Source organism: Brachionichthys hirsutus, chromosome 16 (genome assembly GCF_040956055.1).
Source record: "Brachionichthys hirsutus isolate HB-005 chromosome 16, CSIRO-AGI_Bhir_v1, whole genome shotgun sequence".
In the NCBI taxonomy this organism is placed as follows: Eukaryota; Metazoa; Chordata; class Actinopteri; order Lophiiformes; family Brachionichthyidae; genus Brachionichthys; species Brachionichthys hirsutus.
Genome location: NC_090912.1, coordinates 5,489,129 through 5,508,832, shown reverse-complemented (window position 1 = coordinate 5,508,832; position 19,704 = coordinate 5,489,129). Strand labels below are relative to the sequence as shown.

The window sequence follows — 19,704 nt, the reverse complement described above, 5'->3', positions numbered from 1 at the left end:
CAGCAGCTGGTTGGTGGCGAGCCGGCCAAAACTTTACACCGGCATATAATCCTCAGGCAGGAGAAGAGAGAGCGAGTCGAGAGAGATAGAGAGGATATTGGAAGGGGGGAAAAGACAGGAAACGAGAGGGAATGAGAGATATTGTGAAGGAAAAGAAAATATACAGGAAACAAAAAACTACAGAACAGAAGAGATGTTAAAAACATGTCAATATGTTCAAAATATATGCCATTGAAAGGCTTTATTGAAAAAGGAGAACAAATGCTTTTGGTGCTCGCATGGATCGATTGCTGTGGCTGCCAGCCCAGAGCATGCAGAGCAAGCCCCGCCGCTGGCGCTAAAGGATGAACATTACATTACTGAACAGTACACACAGATGTTGTTACAGTGCAATACATCGGCACTGCTTACACTGCAGGATCGTATACACGTTCTGCACACGCAACCACATACATATGCTCCAAATGTGTGCGAGCATGTGCACGCCAGGCCAGCTGCCCCTGCATGAGTAATAATCCACTCTAAGCTCCGTGGCTCCCACCGTCTCTTCCCCTCGATCCTCCAGACTCTGGAGGGTCTCGCTCTGTGCTTCTCCTGCACGCCCTCTGCCCCGCAACATGCTAACTCGCCGCTCATATTCCCATCCACTCGCCCCAACTTTAGCCTCAAATATGCTTGCTGCACTTAACAGCCTTAATCCCCCCCCCCCCCCCTTTCCTGGCCCCGGTCTCAGTTTAATTAAGGGGCTAGTATGTCATTGTGGGAATTACTGGTGGAAAGTTAGACACTCTCCTATGTTTCCGCTTAAAGCAGAAATAATTAATGTAGTAAAATCCACCTCCCAGCTTGTCTGCAGCACACTTAACACCTTTCAATTCATTCATTGCCATAGTGGGCTCTATTTATTTTGGCCCTCCGCCTTAGCAGGAAGTTAGCCTTTCATGGCCTGGATAAACGTCTCTGTTTAGCTGAGGCGGGAAAGGGGCAGCATACTGTTTGTGGTGTAAGTTCGCCCTCTGCTGTACACATGAAGCCAGCAGTAACTCACTTAACGTCCTGTTAGCCCTGAGAAATCTCACATTCTTCTCACATTCACATTCGCTCATAATTTCCACAAATCAAAAATGTCAGTGTCCATAAACTCTTTAAAATGAGCTGTATAATAATGTGATATGGTTGTTTATAGTTGCTTATACTCTTTAATACAAAAATAACTTTCTCCCACAGTTGTTTGAACCAAGTCACTGCGTGTGGGAGAACAGGGTGAATAAATCACGGAGAGCACGAAACGAAGACTCGAATGGGCTTTGATCAAGTTTTATTGAAGACGTTTCAACTTTCATCGAAGAGGTTTCTTTAGTTCTAAATGACCAGTCGAGGAGCCAGATATCAAAGAAAGGACCGAAACCAAGGCATTAAGACTCCCCAGGAGTCATTAGCGATCGCCACTAGTCATTTTGAAATGAAGAAGCCTCTTGGATGAGAGGGGAAACGTCTTCGATAAAACTTGAACAAGTCCAGGTGGCTCTTCGTTTTTTGCTCTTCGTGATTTACCTCGACCTGGATGACTGAGAACCTACAAAGACACGGTAAATAAAGTAAAGAAAAACTCATGAACGTTTCGGCAGATTTGTGAAAAACGTGTGTCTAATACTCCCATCGAGGAGAAGCACATGTATAGGAAGAGGCTGATTTTTACAAAGCGTGCAGAGTTTCTGCAGTCGGTTGTCGCTTTAAAGCACAAAAGTGCCTGTTAAAGAATCTTCAAAGTGGCTCCAGAGTAGAATCCTTTTGCCTTTTGTCACATTTATTTCCAGGAACACAATATCTTCTGCTACCTCTTTGTTCTTTCTCCAAGGAGTTGCGGTACGAGGGAGGTATTTTCCAACAACAAAAACCCATCCATCCTGAGGACTGCAAAGAGATCACATCTCTGTCCTTTAGTCCAGGAAGGTGGACGTCTCAGAAGTTACTGAACAGCTCATATTTCCTCATCCAGTCCATCTGTGGCGCCCTCCTCTTTTCTTTGGCATGGACCTTCATCTTTTCTTCTGCTGCTGTTGCACTCAGGCCGATCTCAGCGAACGGGTCTGACAACCGGCCGCCCTCGTCATCGGCCAGCTACAGGTGTCAGTGGAGATGGAAAGACAGATGGAAGGGTTGACTTACAGACACGCAGACCCAACGCCTCACTGTAGATGAATGCCCACACCCACCTGTGTGCTGTTGCCCCGGCTGCTGAGGTCAGAGCGCGTGGACCTGATGGACTGTGTGCTGGAGCTGCCATTTATCTGAGTATTGCTGGAGCCGTTGGATATGGATGGACCATCGTAGTCTGTGAAAATAAATATGCATAAAGAGGATTTTTTTTTTGTACACTCGAGCATAGCCTTTAAAATCTCTGCGCTTATCTCATATTCAAATATGCACGGAAGCCACACAAGGTTTAACATTGTTAATTATAATCGTATCATGAATCAATGCAGAATCAAGAATGACTTAATGAAGTTCAAATTTATAGGCAAGTTAGGCAACACATCATTTTTTTCATGAGTTCCATCCCACCTCTGATATGGCTGACCGTAGGCGTGACTCCCCTCCCCTTGAAGTATTCGTCTGCCTCTGGATCCACCACCAGCAGCCAGGTTTCATCTCCACCTTTCTTAATGAAGGCCACCACCTCTGCGTGCCGCATGCCTTCTATGTTCACGCCATTTACCTGGAGAGGGTACAAGAGGTGGATGACGTTACTAACTTGGACACTAGTACTAATACAGTAACCACATAAAACATCCCATATAACATCTAGAAATAAATAAATAAAAAGGTCAAAAGGTCGTTCATCTGCGTCCGTTTTTCCTAAGAATAAAACTCATTGCTGAGAGAAGTTTTCTTCCATGGAAAGTAAATGGTCGAGTGTATTTGAAGCTTAATGCTTAATTTCCCCCCTAAAATGTTAAATATCAAACGATGCCATGCTTAGAGTAATCAAATCGCTCCGTGCTATATGACTGGTTAAAATGTGCGATAGATAAACTAAGTCATTGAGGCTGCAATACTTCATTTATCCAGCTGGTGGAGCTGCAGAAAAACGAACCAATCATGTTTTCAGTTCAACATGACCTGTCAGAGCACCTGAACTCTTCTACACAGTTGACACTGAAACTCATCCTCAGGCAGCTGTAGGAGTTTTTATATATATAGTAAAATAAGGATCACAAATCTGCTGTCTTAAAGGAGACATAAAAATCACAACACATGGATGAACAACTAAACAGTGAGACACAATGGACACGCGTCTATTGCCCTCATCTCTGCACCTCGCTAGCAAAACACAATAGCCTGCTGTTGCTCTTATGAAGACAATATGAGCTTCTACAGACGTGCATTTTAACAGTTTTATCTGGACCTTGGCTTGGCTTAGCACCGGGCCGAGTTGGTGTTGATACACCATCAATTATTGACGGTTCTCCGAGGCTGTGGCTGTGGTGCCGGTTTCAGGTGTCCTAAGGGGGGGGGGGGTGTGCTTAAATTCACTCCTTATGACATGATGGGACATAATAAATTAGATGTAAGTGAAGCAAGGTGAAAGTACGAGCTTCTTGTTTTTCTTTTACCCGTTTATCAGTGAGGAAAATAAGGTGAAAGTACAGGTACCTCAATGGATTTTAGGTGTCTATCACTGAGGAGGGGAATGAAATCTGGAACGGCAATGATGGAAACTAGTTGGAAGAAGTGGAATCATCAGATGGAAAATGTGAAGCTCTCATCTTTCACATCAAAAACATCTCATGCTTGTCATTGTCCAGGACCCATGGAGGACAGACAGGTGGACACACACAGACAGAACGCTTAATAGAGGGTGAATAATGTGTTTGTTTTCAACCAAACAGCATGCGTTGTGTTTCACAGCCCGTCATTAACAGCCCATCCCACACAAGACAATGCACTCTGCTGACTGGGCTAATTAATACAAGCTGTAGGAACGGAACAGAGGCTCATTTCTCGTGAGATTATTCCTTTAGGACAGATCTTGATACTCGTGTGTATGTGTGTGTGTGTGTGTGTGTGTCCTATTAAAGGCAAAGGTGGTTAGAGTCACTGCAAGGCACATTTCAATGTATGTGTGTGTGTTTATAAGCAGCAGCTGTAGATTAACAGTGATAAATAAAATAAAGATTTTGAATGCGTGTGTATTTTTTTATATGGGGACAGACCATTTTACATATTGTAAGTATTGTTGACATTAAAAGACATTCAGAAGTTGTGTTCCATGCAAAAAAACCCCATCTGAACCCACACCTTCCACTCCTAAATGAACTGTGTTTGACCTCTGCCTTCAGACGCTGCCTGTCCCGTGTGGCCTGAACCGCTGCCTGCTCTGGACCCTGATGTACGGCCAGTGAGGTCAAAGGTCATGGGAATGAAGGATGAAAATTGTGTGTGTGTGTGTGCTCAGTCAAAAAATCAGTTTAGATTGAAAACGATCCTACTGCCAGAACAAGTCTTGTCACCGGATGAACGTTGACTGAACAGCCTCTCTCTCGGAAGACTTGGATACAGTAAATGTCGCTGCTCGCTTTCTTTCTCATCCAACACACACTCCGGCTTGTCTCTGGGGTTTACAAGAAGAGACATACATAAACACACTCCCCCCCCCCCCCCTCTTCCCTCACCCATCATCGCTCCCTGCTTCTGACTGATTTATTACAGCCTCTAACCCGGGACCGGCCTCCTCTCCTCTGCAGCCTGACACAGAGTGAAGATTAAGTCCAGGCTTCATGTCCTGTTATTGTTAAAATCAGATTCTAGTGTTACTCCTGCCTTTTTTTCTTTTTTACAAGCGCTCTGACAGTGTCTGTAGATTTGGTAGTGGATGGACAGAAACGTGAGGAGGTGCAGGCGGGTGTGGTTTTTCCCTTACAGATGATTTCTAATGAATGCATCACCATTTATCTGAGTTGTGTGGATTTCTGGTCCGTTTATGATTTAGATTTGTTATATATATTTTTGATGAAGACATTGCTGTTTACACGGACTGTTTCTCGAGTCGCACTGCAGGATCAGTGCCGGACTACGTTACTGGACGGACTCGTTTCATTATTATGCTCCTAGTTCTTACCTCAATCAGCCGGTCTTGGGGACGGAGCCTGGCATGGTCTGCAGGCGATCCCCGGTCTAGGGAGCGGATGTACTGCCCGGGCCGGGATCGGTCGCTGTGCAGGTTGAAGCCGTAGCCCATCTCGGACCGCACCAGGTGGCACAGGCGTGGAGCGAGCTCTGATTGGTCGGTTTGGGGCCATGATTGGGATTGGGTCTGGGTTTCTGGCTGGACTGGAGTCTCCTGGGAGAGAATTAGAAAAGTGTGTGATCTTGCTTGTTCTGAATGAAAAAAAAAAGTATCTTTGGTAATTTTTGGTATTTTTCCTGACAGATTGCTCAACATTTAGACTATACATACAATACAAATGCCCTAAATATGGCCAAGAATGGCCATTTGCTAACATAATACTACACAGTTTAGCATTTATAAATGTAAAAAGAACTCTTATGTGGGGAATTACTCAATAAACCTAAATGCACAAATGGTACAGCATGAACAAATGATGGTATTGTGGTGTCTGTTCATGAAAACACAATGCACGAATCAAACACAAATCTGAGTCACACTTTTCACGCCGGTTGATGTCTGAAAGGCACGATTAATCCGTGGATTGCGAGGCGATGCAGTTTTACAAACTCCTACTCGATGTATTGTGAATCAGGTAAAAATATTTCTAGGCTTTAGCTGTCAATGATTCTCCACTGCTTACAGAATTATCCTCCTTCTATATTTCATTTTGTGTCGCCATTCAGACGCAGCTGAATGGATGCTTTATATGAAGGGCATCTCTGTCAGGATGGGAGCTGCACATTTGCAGGACATCGCTGACATTTCAAACAGCCTGCATTAAGACACTTATGAAACCTGCATAAATTGTGCCTCCAGCTCTGAAGTGTGATCACGCTGATTTACCGCCTACACTCCGGGAGGACAGCGAGGAACGTGATGCCAGAAGGGTGGCCAGCTCTGTAACCTCAGCTAAAAGCAGCTGCAGAACCCAGAGAGGATGTCAGGGGGCCGAAATCAATCTCCATGCAGTCTGCATGTTACATACGTAGCGCAAGTCTGCAAGTGTATTACACAACCTGAGGATTCCATTATTTCACCTGCATATATGAAGATGATCATGGTCAAAGATGTGCCTGATAAAAATACACGTGGAGCGTGTGGGCAGAGCGTGAGAGAAGAAAATAGATGCACATGTCGTAGCGCGTAGAGAAGAGATGGCTTATTAGCAGGACAGCTTTTTTAAAAACTGGTTTTCTTTAATATCAAGGAAAGTGCATCTTAGGAATCAAGGCACAGTAATATATATTTGGGCCGACTTATGACCAAATCGGCTTAGGAACGATTCCTCTGAACCATTTGTGGTCGTAAGTCAATGACCACTTGCGTGTGTGTGTGTGTGTGTATTATATCATATTATGAATTCTTTATGGTAACGGTAGCTTGGCCAGAGAAAAATAGTGAACGAACAACAACAAATCCCTTCAGATCCTCTTACTTGGAAGAGAATATTATCTAATATACTATCAGAAACTAAACAAAATAGCATCCTGGGATCTTGGTGAAAGGAGGAAAAAGTAGAAACAAAGGGGAATAAGTGGGGCGGGAGAGTGTGTGTGGGAGGGATAGAAAATTAGAAGCAGCGAGTGGATTCCGACCGAGAGTTCAGAAAAGAAAGCGGTGAGATAAGACAGAATGGCAGCAGACAGATAAACAAAGAAACTGAGTCGTAGAGAACAATCGACATGACAGACCGTAAGGGAAGAAAGGTGGTAGTAGAACTCTGATAAAAACACAGAGAAGTACAGCTGGGAATCGTTATGTTGGGCTGGCGCATGCGTGTGCCGGGCCAACCCCCAGCGGCCTCTAATCTCATCGCCCCAGGAGACGCCACCAGCCAATCATGCTGCTCTGCAGGTCCGAGTGCCGGAGACCGAGGTCAACAGGACGGGCGGACGGATGGATGGAAACGTTACCACACATCCTCTCCAAGCCCAGTTGACCAGCAAGTGAAACATGGCCGTTAGTGTTTGTTTGAACTCCGCTCGGTGAAAGCCTCATGCTTGGGTGAAAAATATTTAGATGGGAGTGAGGGAGAGCAAACATTTTCCGCCTGATGTCAGCAAACTTTTTTTTTGCAGTCAGGAAAGCGGTCAGTTATCAGACAAAAGTTCCAATGGGAGGAGAAGCAGTGGGAAAACACAGCGTCCATGTTTTGTTTTTTCTTTCTCCAGAGGCGCTTGAATGCAATACCTTTAAAAAAACGTTCACACGGCTGCTACTAATCAGATAAAATAAAATAATATGGAATATGTGACAATCACCCCTTGTTCCTGTTGGTCGACACACAGAGGACAGGAAAGACAAGTTTACTCACAGGCTGCTAATTCGTAGTTCTTGCAACGCTGCCATTTTAATTATGGACAGCTCGTCTATTTTTTTGTTCTCACAGGAAACACAAGGAGCCGATGAGTCTTCAAAGGGAGTGTTATCAACTTTAGCTCGTCAGTTATTTAAAATAACGTATGATGTAAATTTATTCTGCTGACTGCGACATTTCCAGCTGTTTCGCTTTATAAGAAATGCCTATCATGCAACTATTGATTTGGTGATAGTGAATTAGCTTTTAAAAATGAGGCAGAGTCCTGAATCCCTGCCCCAAAAACAGAAGCCCAAAGTCTGATAGACCTGCTGTCCCATCTCTGCTATGAACCAACAGCTCATGGGAGCGGTTCAACTCAGAAAAAAACTGTCTCACAGATTGTAAATCTACACTTTGTGCTAATATCAGATTTTGAATTTAAACAGCTTGTTCTGTTCTTGTCACAAGCCAAGCCAGGTAAGAACCAAAATGCACGACAGGAGAAGGGGCAGGCAATGAAGTAGTCCCAAAGGCAGAGGTCACAAACCAGGTAAGTTAGAATGAAGGCAACAGACAAAATACAGGCAGGACAGGTACACAAGAATCAGAATCGCAGTCAGGAGAGAGTGCTGGAACGAAGGAACAAGTCATGACAATCTGGCGCCACACCCGTCAGAGTCAGGACTGATGAGAGACGAGACGTAGAAACGCAGGTGACAGGAATGAGCTGATTGCAGGGGGAGGCTCTGGAAGAGAGGAGAAGTTAGTGCATGAAAGAATACAGGCCCGCCTCATCAATCACACTTCTGGTTTTTTACTCTGGTTATCATCAAGAAACAACTACTGTATAACAATCAGACTTTCTCCTTGTTGAAAACTGTTGTGGTTGTCGATGTGAGCTTGTCTTACTGGCACCGCTTGTGACGTGACAGCCTGAGAATGAGAACGTACCAGTTTTACATGATTGTGTTTGTTTGCTGTCGCTCGCTGGCAGTGGCCAGCTTGGGAGTCGATGAAACTGGATCGCAACTTGTTGAATAATTGAGTGGTGAATGGATCATGGCTGCTGTTAACCCTTTCACATCCGATGTGCACCGGCTCCCTGCAGGCCCACAACACAATGTGTTTGGACATGCTTGCATGATTGTGCATGTGTGTGTGCTCCGATTCACGTATCGACACTATGCAGTTTGTCCTGCTGAGTTTGGTTTGGTGAAAGCAGAGCTAATGACGTGTGAAAAAGGCCTAAAAATAAATTTTCCACTTTAAAATACTCAGACGCAACCTTTGATGCTACAGTTCGATGTGCATTTAAAATTGCAGCAGGTTAAATAAACAAGAAATCTTTATGCCAAGGGATTTGAAGGGAAAATTCTAAAACTAAAAGTGTATTAATTATGTTTTGTTCCGTGGCCCAGATACAGTCTTATGACTTTCCAGAACTTGAACAGAACTCCATGACCTGAAATGTTATTTAATATGATTTTTCTGCTTGGGGGAGGGGGTTCTACTGGAGTTGACACCCTATTTTCCAGTTGCTGTGTGGAAATGTTCATGAGCATACGGTGTTGAAAACAGCTGAAAAAACAGCTAAAGTAAATTTAACTCAAGTTTCACCAACTGACTCGTCAGAAAATGGTTTCCATACTAAGAATCCAAATGATCCAACTGTTCCCCCTACAGTGAATAACACTTTAATGCATAAAATAACAGCAGCAACGTGGGACTTAACGGACGTCGGCAGCAGAATGTTACAGCCAGAAGCTGAAATGCAGCATAAATAAAAGTCGACTGTGTTTCATGCTTCTACAGGCCCACAGCTGAAATCAGTACATATAGAAATTATATTAATAATCGTGAATTTTATATATATATATATTTTTACTTTTCCAAGCTATTAATAGAGAAGAGAATAGAGAGCTAAAAGAGGAGATGAAATGAAAAAAAAAAGAGATTAAATATGGAGATCCATTGACCGGTGAAGAATTTCCAGTAACTAAATGGTTTTCTAGCCCACTGCTAAGATGTGTAAGACAACCGGTGTGGCCCGTTTCTTCCGTGCTACTAACTGCATAGAATTTAGTCAGATATTTCTCGCTGTTATTAGCATTTCTGTGGCTTTGGACAAGCTTGACTAGAGCAGGTTTCTGCCAGAGATCTGCATGACATGCTGCATCCAGGTGTGGGTGCAGATCACAGATGTATTCGTCACGCAGCTTTCAACAGTCCCCCTTTACGGCTTTAACCTCGAACGACCATACAGCATTTCGGAATTCATTTCCAAGATGCTTTCACTTTTGGTTCATGAAACAATGAACCAAAAGACACACAACAAAAGGCCAATGATTATTATGGCTTAGGTTTTGACAGCGCAATCAGACCCAAGCTTAATTTAATCAAACCAAGATCTCAGGGTGCCAACACACCCTTGCTGCGAGCGCTTTGGCGTCACAGCGGAGGCATGTGTGTGTGAGTGTCACGCTCACAACAGGCGATCCGTGAGCGAGCTCATCTTTAGTTTCCATGAGAACCTGCTGTGTGAATTCCACGTGACCTATTTCCTCCTGAAAGCTTGTGGGTATAACTGTCAAAGGAAGAGGATGAAAATGGAGTGATGTAGAGAATAAAGGATATGAATATAAAGAACATTTCACGAGGACGACGGTGAAACTATGCAAAGAAAACGACAGAATGAAAAAGGAAATTCAATTTGTGCTGTTGCTTCTTTCTAAGTGTCTACAAAATACACACACAAAACAATTTAATTGCATGCATTTAAATTGTGTTTGTTACTGACAAAACACACACACCCAGCAGGTCCACTGCTACATGTGTGTGTCCGCTATTCATTTTATCTCTTCTTCTCCTCTGGTTAATATATAAATGTGTTTTTTCCATTAAAGCATGGTCAGGTATTCCATTTCTTTCTGTGCGTTCACACCTCTGTTGTCAGTATGCTGCAGCTATCCTTCAGTACTAATGCAGACTACAAACTAGGCTTGATGCCATTTAGAAACACTGAATATATTTTTCACAACAAATAAAACAGGCGATTCTTTCTGTCACAAAAAAAATCCCACAAAGAAATCTCAACAATGATTGTGAATGCTAATCAATTAACTAAGCCTCCTCGTCTTCCTGAGTCAGGTTACTTAAGCTTTAATCCCCATCAGATCTAGTCCCAAACAGAGGAAGGGACGGTGGCAATTAAACCGATCCATGACGTATGAGCAGAGTGAAAAGCAGCAGGGCCAGCGGGAGATTAGAAACAAATGCACGTGTTACTTGTGTGGGAATGCAGTGATGGCTCCCAGCTGTGAACAAATGCAAAATGTACATGTGAAGGAATTGAGCATGGAGGAATTAATCAGGACTGCCCAAAATAAATGTGTGAAAAAGCACAGCTGTGAGGCTGAAGTCCAACATCTCAGCTCAACAACACGAGAACCAGACACTGGCTGCAAAGATCTCGTTGGTGATTTCTAAATCTGCATGAAGTAGCTTCTTGCTACCTTGTCTTTTGCTCTCTCTCTCTCTCTCTCTCTCTCTCTCTCTCTCTATCGTGGATTTGTTGGCGATGATTTCGTGTGGGCAGAACGCAGGTCGATCTGCGGCCTGGCTGCAGCCGATCTGAGCTCCACGTCCAACGACTGAGACTGAACTGAAGTGACGATGGAGAAAATGAGCAAGCAGACATTATGTATTGGGATAATTGAAAGATGGCAAGCCGACATTGTGACCTGCTGTGGGCCATGTCAGTACGGCTCGCTGAGGACAATGGTCAAACTCACTGGAGCGCTTGAGTCAGAGGTCTGTTGCAGGAATATATATCAACAAAAGATCACAAAGAAAAGATGGAGTCACACCAGGGAACGCTTTAAAAGTAACAAATAAAGCCTTGGAATCAGTTCTAAAAGAGGACGACACTTGAATTACATAATCTCTGCTTCTTGTTACTGTTTGGCTGCAGCATTCTGCACAGCTTGAGCCGCTCAGGCAGGTAAACGTCCATGAGTTACAGCGATTTAATCCGGATATCTGGATAACGTAACGCCAACCTTCTCCCAGTCAGAGAGCAAGAGCCAGCAGAAACATGAGGGGGGGGGGAGAAAACTAAAGTAGGACTTCAGCTGAACGAAGTGAATGACTGCCACAGTCACAGGGAGCGGGTCAGGATCATGGACACACACACACACACACATTTCACTCATTCAACCCTCTCTTTTCATCAATTCCATGGACGCTCATGTCATCCTGCAACCCTTGTGACCCTTCCTCATCACGCAGGTCAAGTTTCACACCATCTGGTTCTCTCATTCTTCAACACACTCAGAATCAAGCCTGCTGCAGCTTGATGTAATGCAATTGGTATTCAATTGGGGGGGGGGGGGGCTCGCGAAGACAAACTCCAGATGTGGGTAAAGGGTTCTAGACTCGCTCTCGCCAGCATGCCGGCACGTTTAATACAGCTGTATGCAGAGGCAGATTTCATCTGACAGCTCATTAATATTCATGTACTACAGGAGGGTTTCAGTCATTGATCAGTTTGAAACAAATGAGGATTTTCAACACAGCAGGAGAAAACGTATTGGCCAATGAGATGGAGTGATTTGCGTTGTCGGGATGGTGGACGTCTTAACAACGCCAAAAAAGACAGAAGCTGACAAAGACATGAGATAAAAGATGCAATTGTGGGAGTATTTCATTCTGGAAACCCATGCGGCTCATTTGTCTTGTGCTCGCTATCAGCAGAAACATTTCCTCTGCTCCGTTCGTCGTCCCGCAGAGTCATGACGTTCACTATTTGTGTTTATTCAAGCCTGACCCCAAGGCCTCCTGCCCTGACCCTGAAAATGTGGGCTCTCCCTCTGTGGTTTTCTCACGAAGATCTCTTTCAGTCAAAAGCAATTATTCCACTGAACATGTTACAATACTTAATGGAGTCCTCTGGGGAGAATTTGGGGATTTCAGCTCCATGTTTCATTTGCTTTAACACATTTGTGTGTGTGTGTGTGTGTGTGTTCCAGAGGAGCACATCTCTATAACCAGCCACACATTATATTACTTTAAAAATCCTAACTCATTTTGTAATGAGAATCTCCACAAAGATTTTTCTCCCGAGTCTCAAACTTGCACCAATTAGAAGATTAAAAAGTGGCGGCTGCATCACACACGTCTGATGCAGCCGTCTGTGTCGACAACATGGCTGAAGACGTTACTGTAGCGACTGGCTTAATTTGCAGGAAGCAAAGACACACACACACACACAAAAGTCCTCAGTGATCCACACAATTTGCAGATTTTAATTGAATTATTTGAGGGTTTATAATTAAGGCGTGCATCTGTCCAGGGCACTAATCCTGATACTGGGCGTCACCATAGCAAAACCTTTTCGTGTACTTCCCAATGAGCCTCATACCGACTGTGACTGAAAAGAACAACAACGAAAAGCCACAATGTGTTTGTGTGTGTTGTGGAGCCCTCGCCTCCAGCCAAGATGGAAAATTCACTTTGTGGACGGGCGGGAGAGGAGATCACCGGGTAATTACTCCGTCCAAATATGCAACTTCCATCAACCTATCCAGGAACATGTGTCTGCAGCCTTTGTCCGCCCGTCTGCATGGCGTAACATCTCTATTACATTACATCTTGGTTTGTGTCAGCTCAGCATGTATACGTGAGTGACCTTGCCTGTGCGGCTGAAATCTGTGTGATGTTTAGACCGTGTCAACATTCTCTAAACTGCAAGTGTGTGTTGTTTATGGATTAGATGTGTGTTTATTTCCTTGAGCAATAGTTCTGCCTGTAAAAGATCTTCAAATTGATTTTCTTAATGGATTTCTCCAATCAGATGTTGAAAATATAAAGATATTTTATTCACTGTAATGTAACGGCAAGAGAAAAAAAACAAAACCAGAAGTTAAAACTGTTTTACAATAGTCACCTATTATCAAAAATAACTGCAGGTTAGCTGGCTATAAAACGTCAAACGTGTTCTGCTGAGAAAGTGATATCGGACACCTGTGTGTGTGTGTGTGTGTGTGTGTGTGTGTGTGTTTGTGTACCGAGGAGAGGACACAGGAAGCGATGATCATTGTTCCTGTCAGTGGTGTTGGACGCTGTCTGCCATTGCAACTAATTGTCTACTGCTGTATCTTTGTGAACAATGCCGGCCCTTCAAAATAAAAGAGAGCGTAGACATAAATGTAAAGAGGCCCAATAGAAAAAAATACTTTGAACTAGTTAAAATTAAAGAACTTAAATATGAAGCAGATTATTCTAAAAATAACAGATTTGAAATATATATATATATTTAGCATTGACCCCAACACAGAGTCTGGCCTGGACATTGGATTTGACTCTGCTATAATCTTGCTGTTGCTGGAGATGCAATAGGAGAGCGAACAATGCAAGAGGTCAAAGCACAATGCATCTCCACACTGTATATCGTATGTAGACTCAAGCATTCACACCCACGGAGGCTGATAGAAAACAAATCTAAAGCTTAAATGAAACAGTGGAAACCCAAATGTGGCTGCAGGAAAGGCTTATAACTGCTCATATTTATATAAATGTATACATGTGTGTTGACCAGAGCCTATGCTGTGTGCTATTTCAAACTTTCTCCGCTCTTTTTCCAAAACATTTTCATTGCTGGATTGTCTTATTATTTACTCCCAACAATCTGTATTTATTTATCACGACCGACCGTGAGTGACTTTCACCAGGAAGGCTCTGTGCAATCAGTCAGAACAGAAACTCGATTTCAAGGCGATGCAGACTCGAGTCAGACAGTAGCCTCCCTTTTGTTTGCACTGATTCTTACAGTACAGTATATTCTGCACGGATAGGAGAAGTCTGTGTGATTTTGTTAACTCTATTTATACTGGGTCTATGTGCATCTTGCTGTGGCTACATGACTGAGCCACGACATGGTACGCCCCCCCCCTCAAAAAAAAACATCATTTATTATGTCTGTTTGTTCAGATTCGACTGAGCGGCTACTCAGATAAGGTGCAGAAATGAAGACAGCGTGTCGCAGCCGTTGCTGCAGCTGCAACTGCTGACTGTTGATAAGTGGAGTAAACAACATCCAGCGTTCTTAGGCTCCAGCATAATCCCATGTGCTCTCCTTGTCCATCAGTCCTCCTGCGCGTCCCCTGGAGAGGCGCACCAGCTCTTCTTTCTCAGAGGTTGTTACTGGCTGCTCTCGCTTTTGGGTTTGACTCAGTTTTTTCCGTTTCTCAGGATTTTCCACACAACAAACAAGACAAAGCTACGACTGTCTCAGCAGTCTCACTGCACAGTGGATGAGGATGAGCACCAAGAAATACAGCCGACTTCTCCAGCTGTGACAGGCAGACATTTATAGACAAATAACTGGCTGGGAATTTTCTGGTTGTGAACACTCTCAGCGCTGATTGGTTCGATATCTGCTTGCAGTATCAATACTGAGTCTTCATCTGAAAAAAAAAGGTTTGCTATGAAGCTTCCAATCAAATCAAATCCAACTTCTGTGTAAATAAAGTTCACCAAATGCAGCTCATAAATTGTTTTCCAATGTTCCATCTTTAGCACAGCTAATGCCTTTTGGATCATTCTGCTAAACCTTCTTTCCATTTTTTTTTTAATGCAGTCATTAAAGTCTGAGAGAAAAAGAGAAGCAAGAGACCTCTAAGCATTTCCTGAGTTTTAGCTGGGCCAATCCAAGCACTGGGATTTCCTCCTAACAGATCGCAAAAGCAAGAGCTGCACTATAACACACACACACACACACACACACACATTTAACATTTAAGATGTGAACTTATTGGCTCCGTCACTGCTGTTGTAGAAATATTGCCTGAGTGCCGTTCACATTTGCTCAGGGCTGAACCTAAGTGAAGACAGATGTTGTGAAAACAGGGCGAGCAGAAGCTGAGTGTCATTGTTACACTGTTAGGGACCAAGTTAGCCCAACGCTAAATATCCTGGTTTCCATGTCAACATGAAGTAACCAACGGAATAAAAATAAATCAACTGAAAATTATACAGTCACCTGTGACTGAGTATGACTAATAAACACAGGGGGGTCAGTGACGACAGAGCCTTTCCCCTGGGACATCATGACATCATGAAACAAATTAATTCAACATTTATAACAGAAAGGCATTCGGAAAACTCTCTCCGTCAGCGTTCTTTATGCCATCACAGCATAACTGGGTTCCTCCCCACCATCTGACCTCTCTTGCACTTCTGGACATCTAATACAACATCTGGACAGCTTCCGGCAACCCCTGCTCTTCCCTTGGGACATTCATAGACAAACATGCATGCGTGGAGGCCTTGTGGAACAGGATGGAAACTTGCGCTGGACATTCTGATCCGCGTTAAACTGACAACAACAACAGCCAGAGATCTGGTGTAAAAGCTGTGTGTTTCTCATCCGGAACTGATCTCGAACCAAAAGCAACCTGCAAACACCATTGTTACTGGTTGCAGCTGAAAAGACAGACATGGGCCTCATTACACAACAGAATGGGACGAATGGACAAAGAGAAGACCTTTAAAAAAATACAACTTTAGACAAGGCTATCGCTCGTTTGTCACACTGGTACAATAACCAATGCAATGTTCAAATATGGATGTTGATGTAAAGGAACCATAAACAGAAGGATGGTAAGGAAACTGCTCAGGCTGCATTTGTTGCCTGTATATATATATATATATATAAAATAGAAACTCATAACATCCTTTATAACCATTCAATCATTTAAAGTTCTATAGATCCAAATGCTTACTGTCACCACGTCCTGTCGTGGTGAACTGGCTGCTTACCTTCTTTGCAGTCTTTGACGGTGACCTCCGGGTGGGTTTCTGCACCTGGTTGCTGACTGGCTGCTTGGACACCGACCCATTCTCCCTCTTCTTGGTAGGGAAGGATGGGGCCGTGGGTGTGGCAAGGGAGGGGGAGGCTGAGGGAGAAGAGGAGGAAGGAGGCTTGGCTCCGAGGACGGCCATCTCCTCTGTGGCTTTGAGGCGCAGGCCGCGCAGACTTTCATACGTTTCCGGGTCCACCACGAGCAACCTGGTCTCATTGTCCATGGATTTGATCCGCTGGACCACCTGGAGAAATGTGTAGGGTGGTTGGTTGTGACTCACAACTGATTTCAGTTGAAGAAACAGTGTCAAAACATGAAAAATCAACTCCATAATTTGACTGACTGCTTCTTAAAGGTCAACTTACCTGCATGGCTAGCCAGGCTGTCTAGAGGCATCTTGTCTATGATAAAATACTTTCTCAAAGTATTTATGCACATTTGTTAAACATCTAGTCTAGATGGTGGCGCAGTGGTAAGCACTGTCGCCTCACAACAGGTTTGAATCTGACTTTTGGCCTTTCACTGAGGAGCTTCCGTGTTCTCTCCTTGTCTTTGTGGGTTCTCTCTGGGTTCTCCGGCTTCCTCCCGGCTCCCACCACCAAGAACATGCAAATTAGGCCAATTGGTTACATTAAATTGTCCATAGGTGTGTGTGTGTGGGGGGGGGGGGGGTCTGTGTGTGAATGATTGTCTGTCTGCAGCCCTGCAACGAACTGGCGGCTTGTCCAGGGTGTACCCCGCCTCTCGCCTGTTTATTGCTGGGATATAGGATCCAGCATGAGCCGCGACCCGATAACAGGCAAGGCGGTTCGGAAGACGAATGAATGAATGAAATCTGCAAGGAAGGGCTCACTATCTGGCAGCACATGACGCCCCATCACACTTTGTACTACACAGGAGTAAAAGCACTGGAACATTAAAGTACTTCAAGCATGCTGTAAAATAAATTATTATTTTAAACTCTGCAGCAACATCTTTGCAGAATTTGCTTGGTTTTGTTTGCGTTTCTGTGTTTTGTGAGTTGGTGAAAGTTTATCTCAGACAACTGAAACAAGATTACATGCAAACAGAGTCAGATACGAGAACGCGCAGTACATCACATGCAATGGGTCACGTGATGAAGCCAGTCAGCGTGTCCTGTTAACGTGCGTTCATCCTGGAACAAGAGGTCGACGCACACATATTACGCACTAAATGCACTTCTACTTGCCTGTTGGTGTGTCTCTTTCTCCACGTTAACCCCATTCACTGCAACCAGACGGTCTCCAGCGCGTAACCCCGACTCTTCTGCAGCGGAGCCGGACTCCACTTTGCGGATGAACTGTCCAGTCTTCCCTTTCTCGCCATGCAAGTGAAATCCATAGCCCTGATCCCCCTTTGTCATCAGACAAAGCCGTGGTTTGCGCTCGCTGCTCATTTCCTTTTACCGTTTTGCCCCTCTAAAATGTACAAGTAGAACAGTGAAACAGGAAACACTAGTGCAGACTCAAACTTCTGCAGCTATCTGCCCAATGCGCACGTTTTCCTCCATAACGCAACGCGGGAAAGGAAGGTCAACCGGACCAGAATACGCTCCAAACGAAGACGCACCATAAAACAAAAAACACAAATTAAAGAAAACACAAAAAAAGTGGCCGCAACTCAGATGAAAGACCAGCCCACCCGCGCGTCTGCCCTGCGTCGCGCTGAAAGAAAATGCTGGCGTGTCCAAAACTGGCCCCTCGCAGCGCGCAACTCCAGAGCATCTAACAGAGCAGCGTGAAAGAGGTCAGCGCAGAGCGGCTCTCCAGGATCCCCCTCTCGCTGAGCCTTTGTCCATAATACTGGCAAAAGCGCACGCATGCAGGTCTACAGTTTGCGCAGGGTTTGCGCCTTGCGCGCGATAGCGCCTCCCTCTATCCCGCTACCTGTTTGCTTTTGCGAGGAGGACAGAGGCTTTAAAATGATACAATACCGCCTCTGGGTGGAGGGAGACGCTGGTCGCCGACAGATGAGCGCGTATTTCTGAAAGCAACGTTCTCCTCCACATTGCGCTTTTGTCAAGCTAGCCAGTGGAATAAATATTATGACATAAACTATCCAGCGAACTTGACTCAGCATTAACATCTGCTTGATTACGCAAGAACCTTCATCTCGAGCAGTGGCGGAATGTTCACCCAACATTCATGCGGGTATTCTTCAAAAAAGTCATAAAAGAAATATTAATAAAAACTACATCTGGTCTTTTCTCCTTTCTTATTTATTTATTTGACTCTTTGGCCCTCTCCCATCGGGCAGGAGGCTACGATCCATCCGGTCCAGAACCTCCTACCACAAAGTTCTGCAGCATTTTCCTCATCCACATTAATTATTTTATTTTTAGTTGACATTAATGGCATTGCTGGAATGTAAGTAAATTATAATACAACAACAGAAAAGCATCACACACACACACATTGTAATTCTTGTTTAATAGGCCTCACTGGTGCTTGGATCTATTGCCTTGTGTTTATATTGAAAGAGACAGATGCTGGCTTCAGGGAAGAATCCCTGGGGCACAGTTTATGTTTAGTCTTTGTTACAGCTTCATAAATAAGATCATGAAAGCTGTGAGAGAGCAGTGACGGCTCTTTAATGAGGTGAGGTTCTCAGCCAAACAATGCTTTTGCAGGTTGTCCACTAGTTTTTGCAGTTTGTTTTGTGCAAATAGTAAAAGTGATGTGAAAAAAGCACCAAAGCGACTGAGAAAAAACTGTAAAAGCAATAATTAGTGCTCTCAGTTTACTTCACAAGGATTAATTGTTGATGCGTTAAAAGTTCAATTGCTCATCATGAAAAATTGAGAATAATTTTTTCACTCAACCACGAAGCGGATGGCTGGATAATGTAATAATGAAGCAACAGATATGACACGCATGAATAGATACGGTACATAATGTTTGATATTACATCATCTGCTGACATTGATCTTGACAGAGCAAAAACACCATGAAGACAAAAGGCAATGGAACTCGAACTTGCAGAGGGAACAGAGTGTCGTCGACAGCAAACCCTGACACATGTCATGTTTTCAGTAAACAATGTTCTATAAGGGTTCAAAAAGAACGCAGGTAAAGAAACGAGGGCGGCCACCAAGGTGAGTTTGAGGAGCAGTGGAAAAGAGAGAAAGGGAGATGTTGACGGATGCTACTAAAGATATACAGGGCACAGAAGTATAAATACACAATGATATGTGGTATTATAGAGTACAATTTCATTGAAATATCAAAATAGTATTTACTAATCAGCAACCAAAAGTTTCCTGATTTTTTTTAAAAGCATATTTTTGTTCTACCTGTAGTGTGTCATAAACCTTATGTTGGATTATTGTCTTTTACTCTTTATAAATGTTA

General features: G+C 43.8%; 1 protein-coding gene across 1 annotated transcript; it reads right to left on the bottom strand.

Moving 5' to 3' along the window:
• Nucleotides 1-1,962: 1,962 nt before the first annotated feature.
• Nucleotides 1,963-17,759, bottom strand: LOC137905246 (Na(+)/H(+) exchange regulatory cofactor NHE-RF2). The gene is made up of 6 exons (XM_068749457.1): nucleotides 17,544-17,759; nucleotides 16,290-16,577; nucleotides 5,123-5,344; nucleotides 2,566-2,719; nucleotides 2,217-2,335; nucleotides 1,963-2,121 (listed from the first exon to the last, which is right to left on the bottom strand). Exons 1-6 carry the CDS (start codon nucleotides 17,748-17,750, stop codon nucleotides 1,963-1,965), a joined length of 1,149 nt encoding a protein of 382 aa, XP_068605558.1. The 5' UTR covers nucleotides 17,751-17,759.
• Between the last annotated feature and the right edge of the window lie 1,945 nt (nucleotides 17,760-19,704).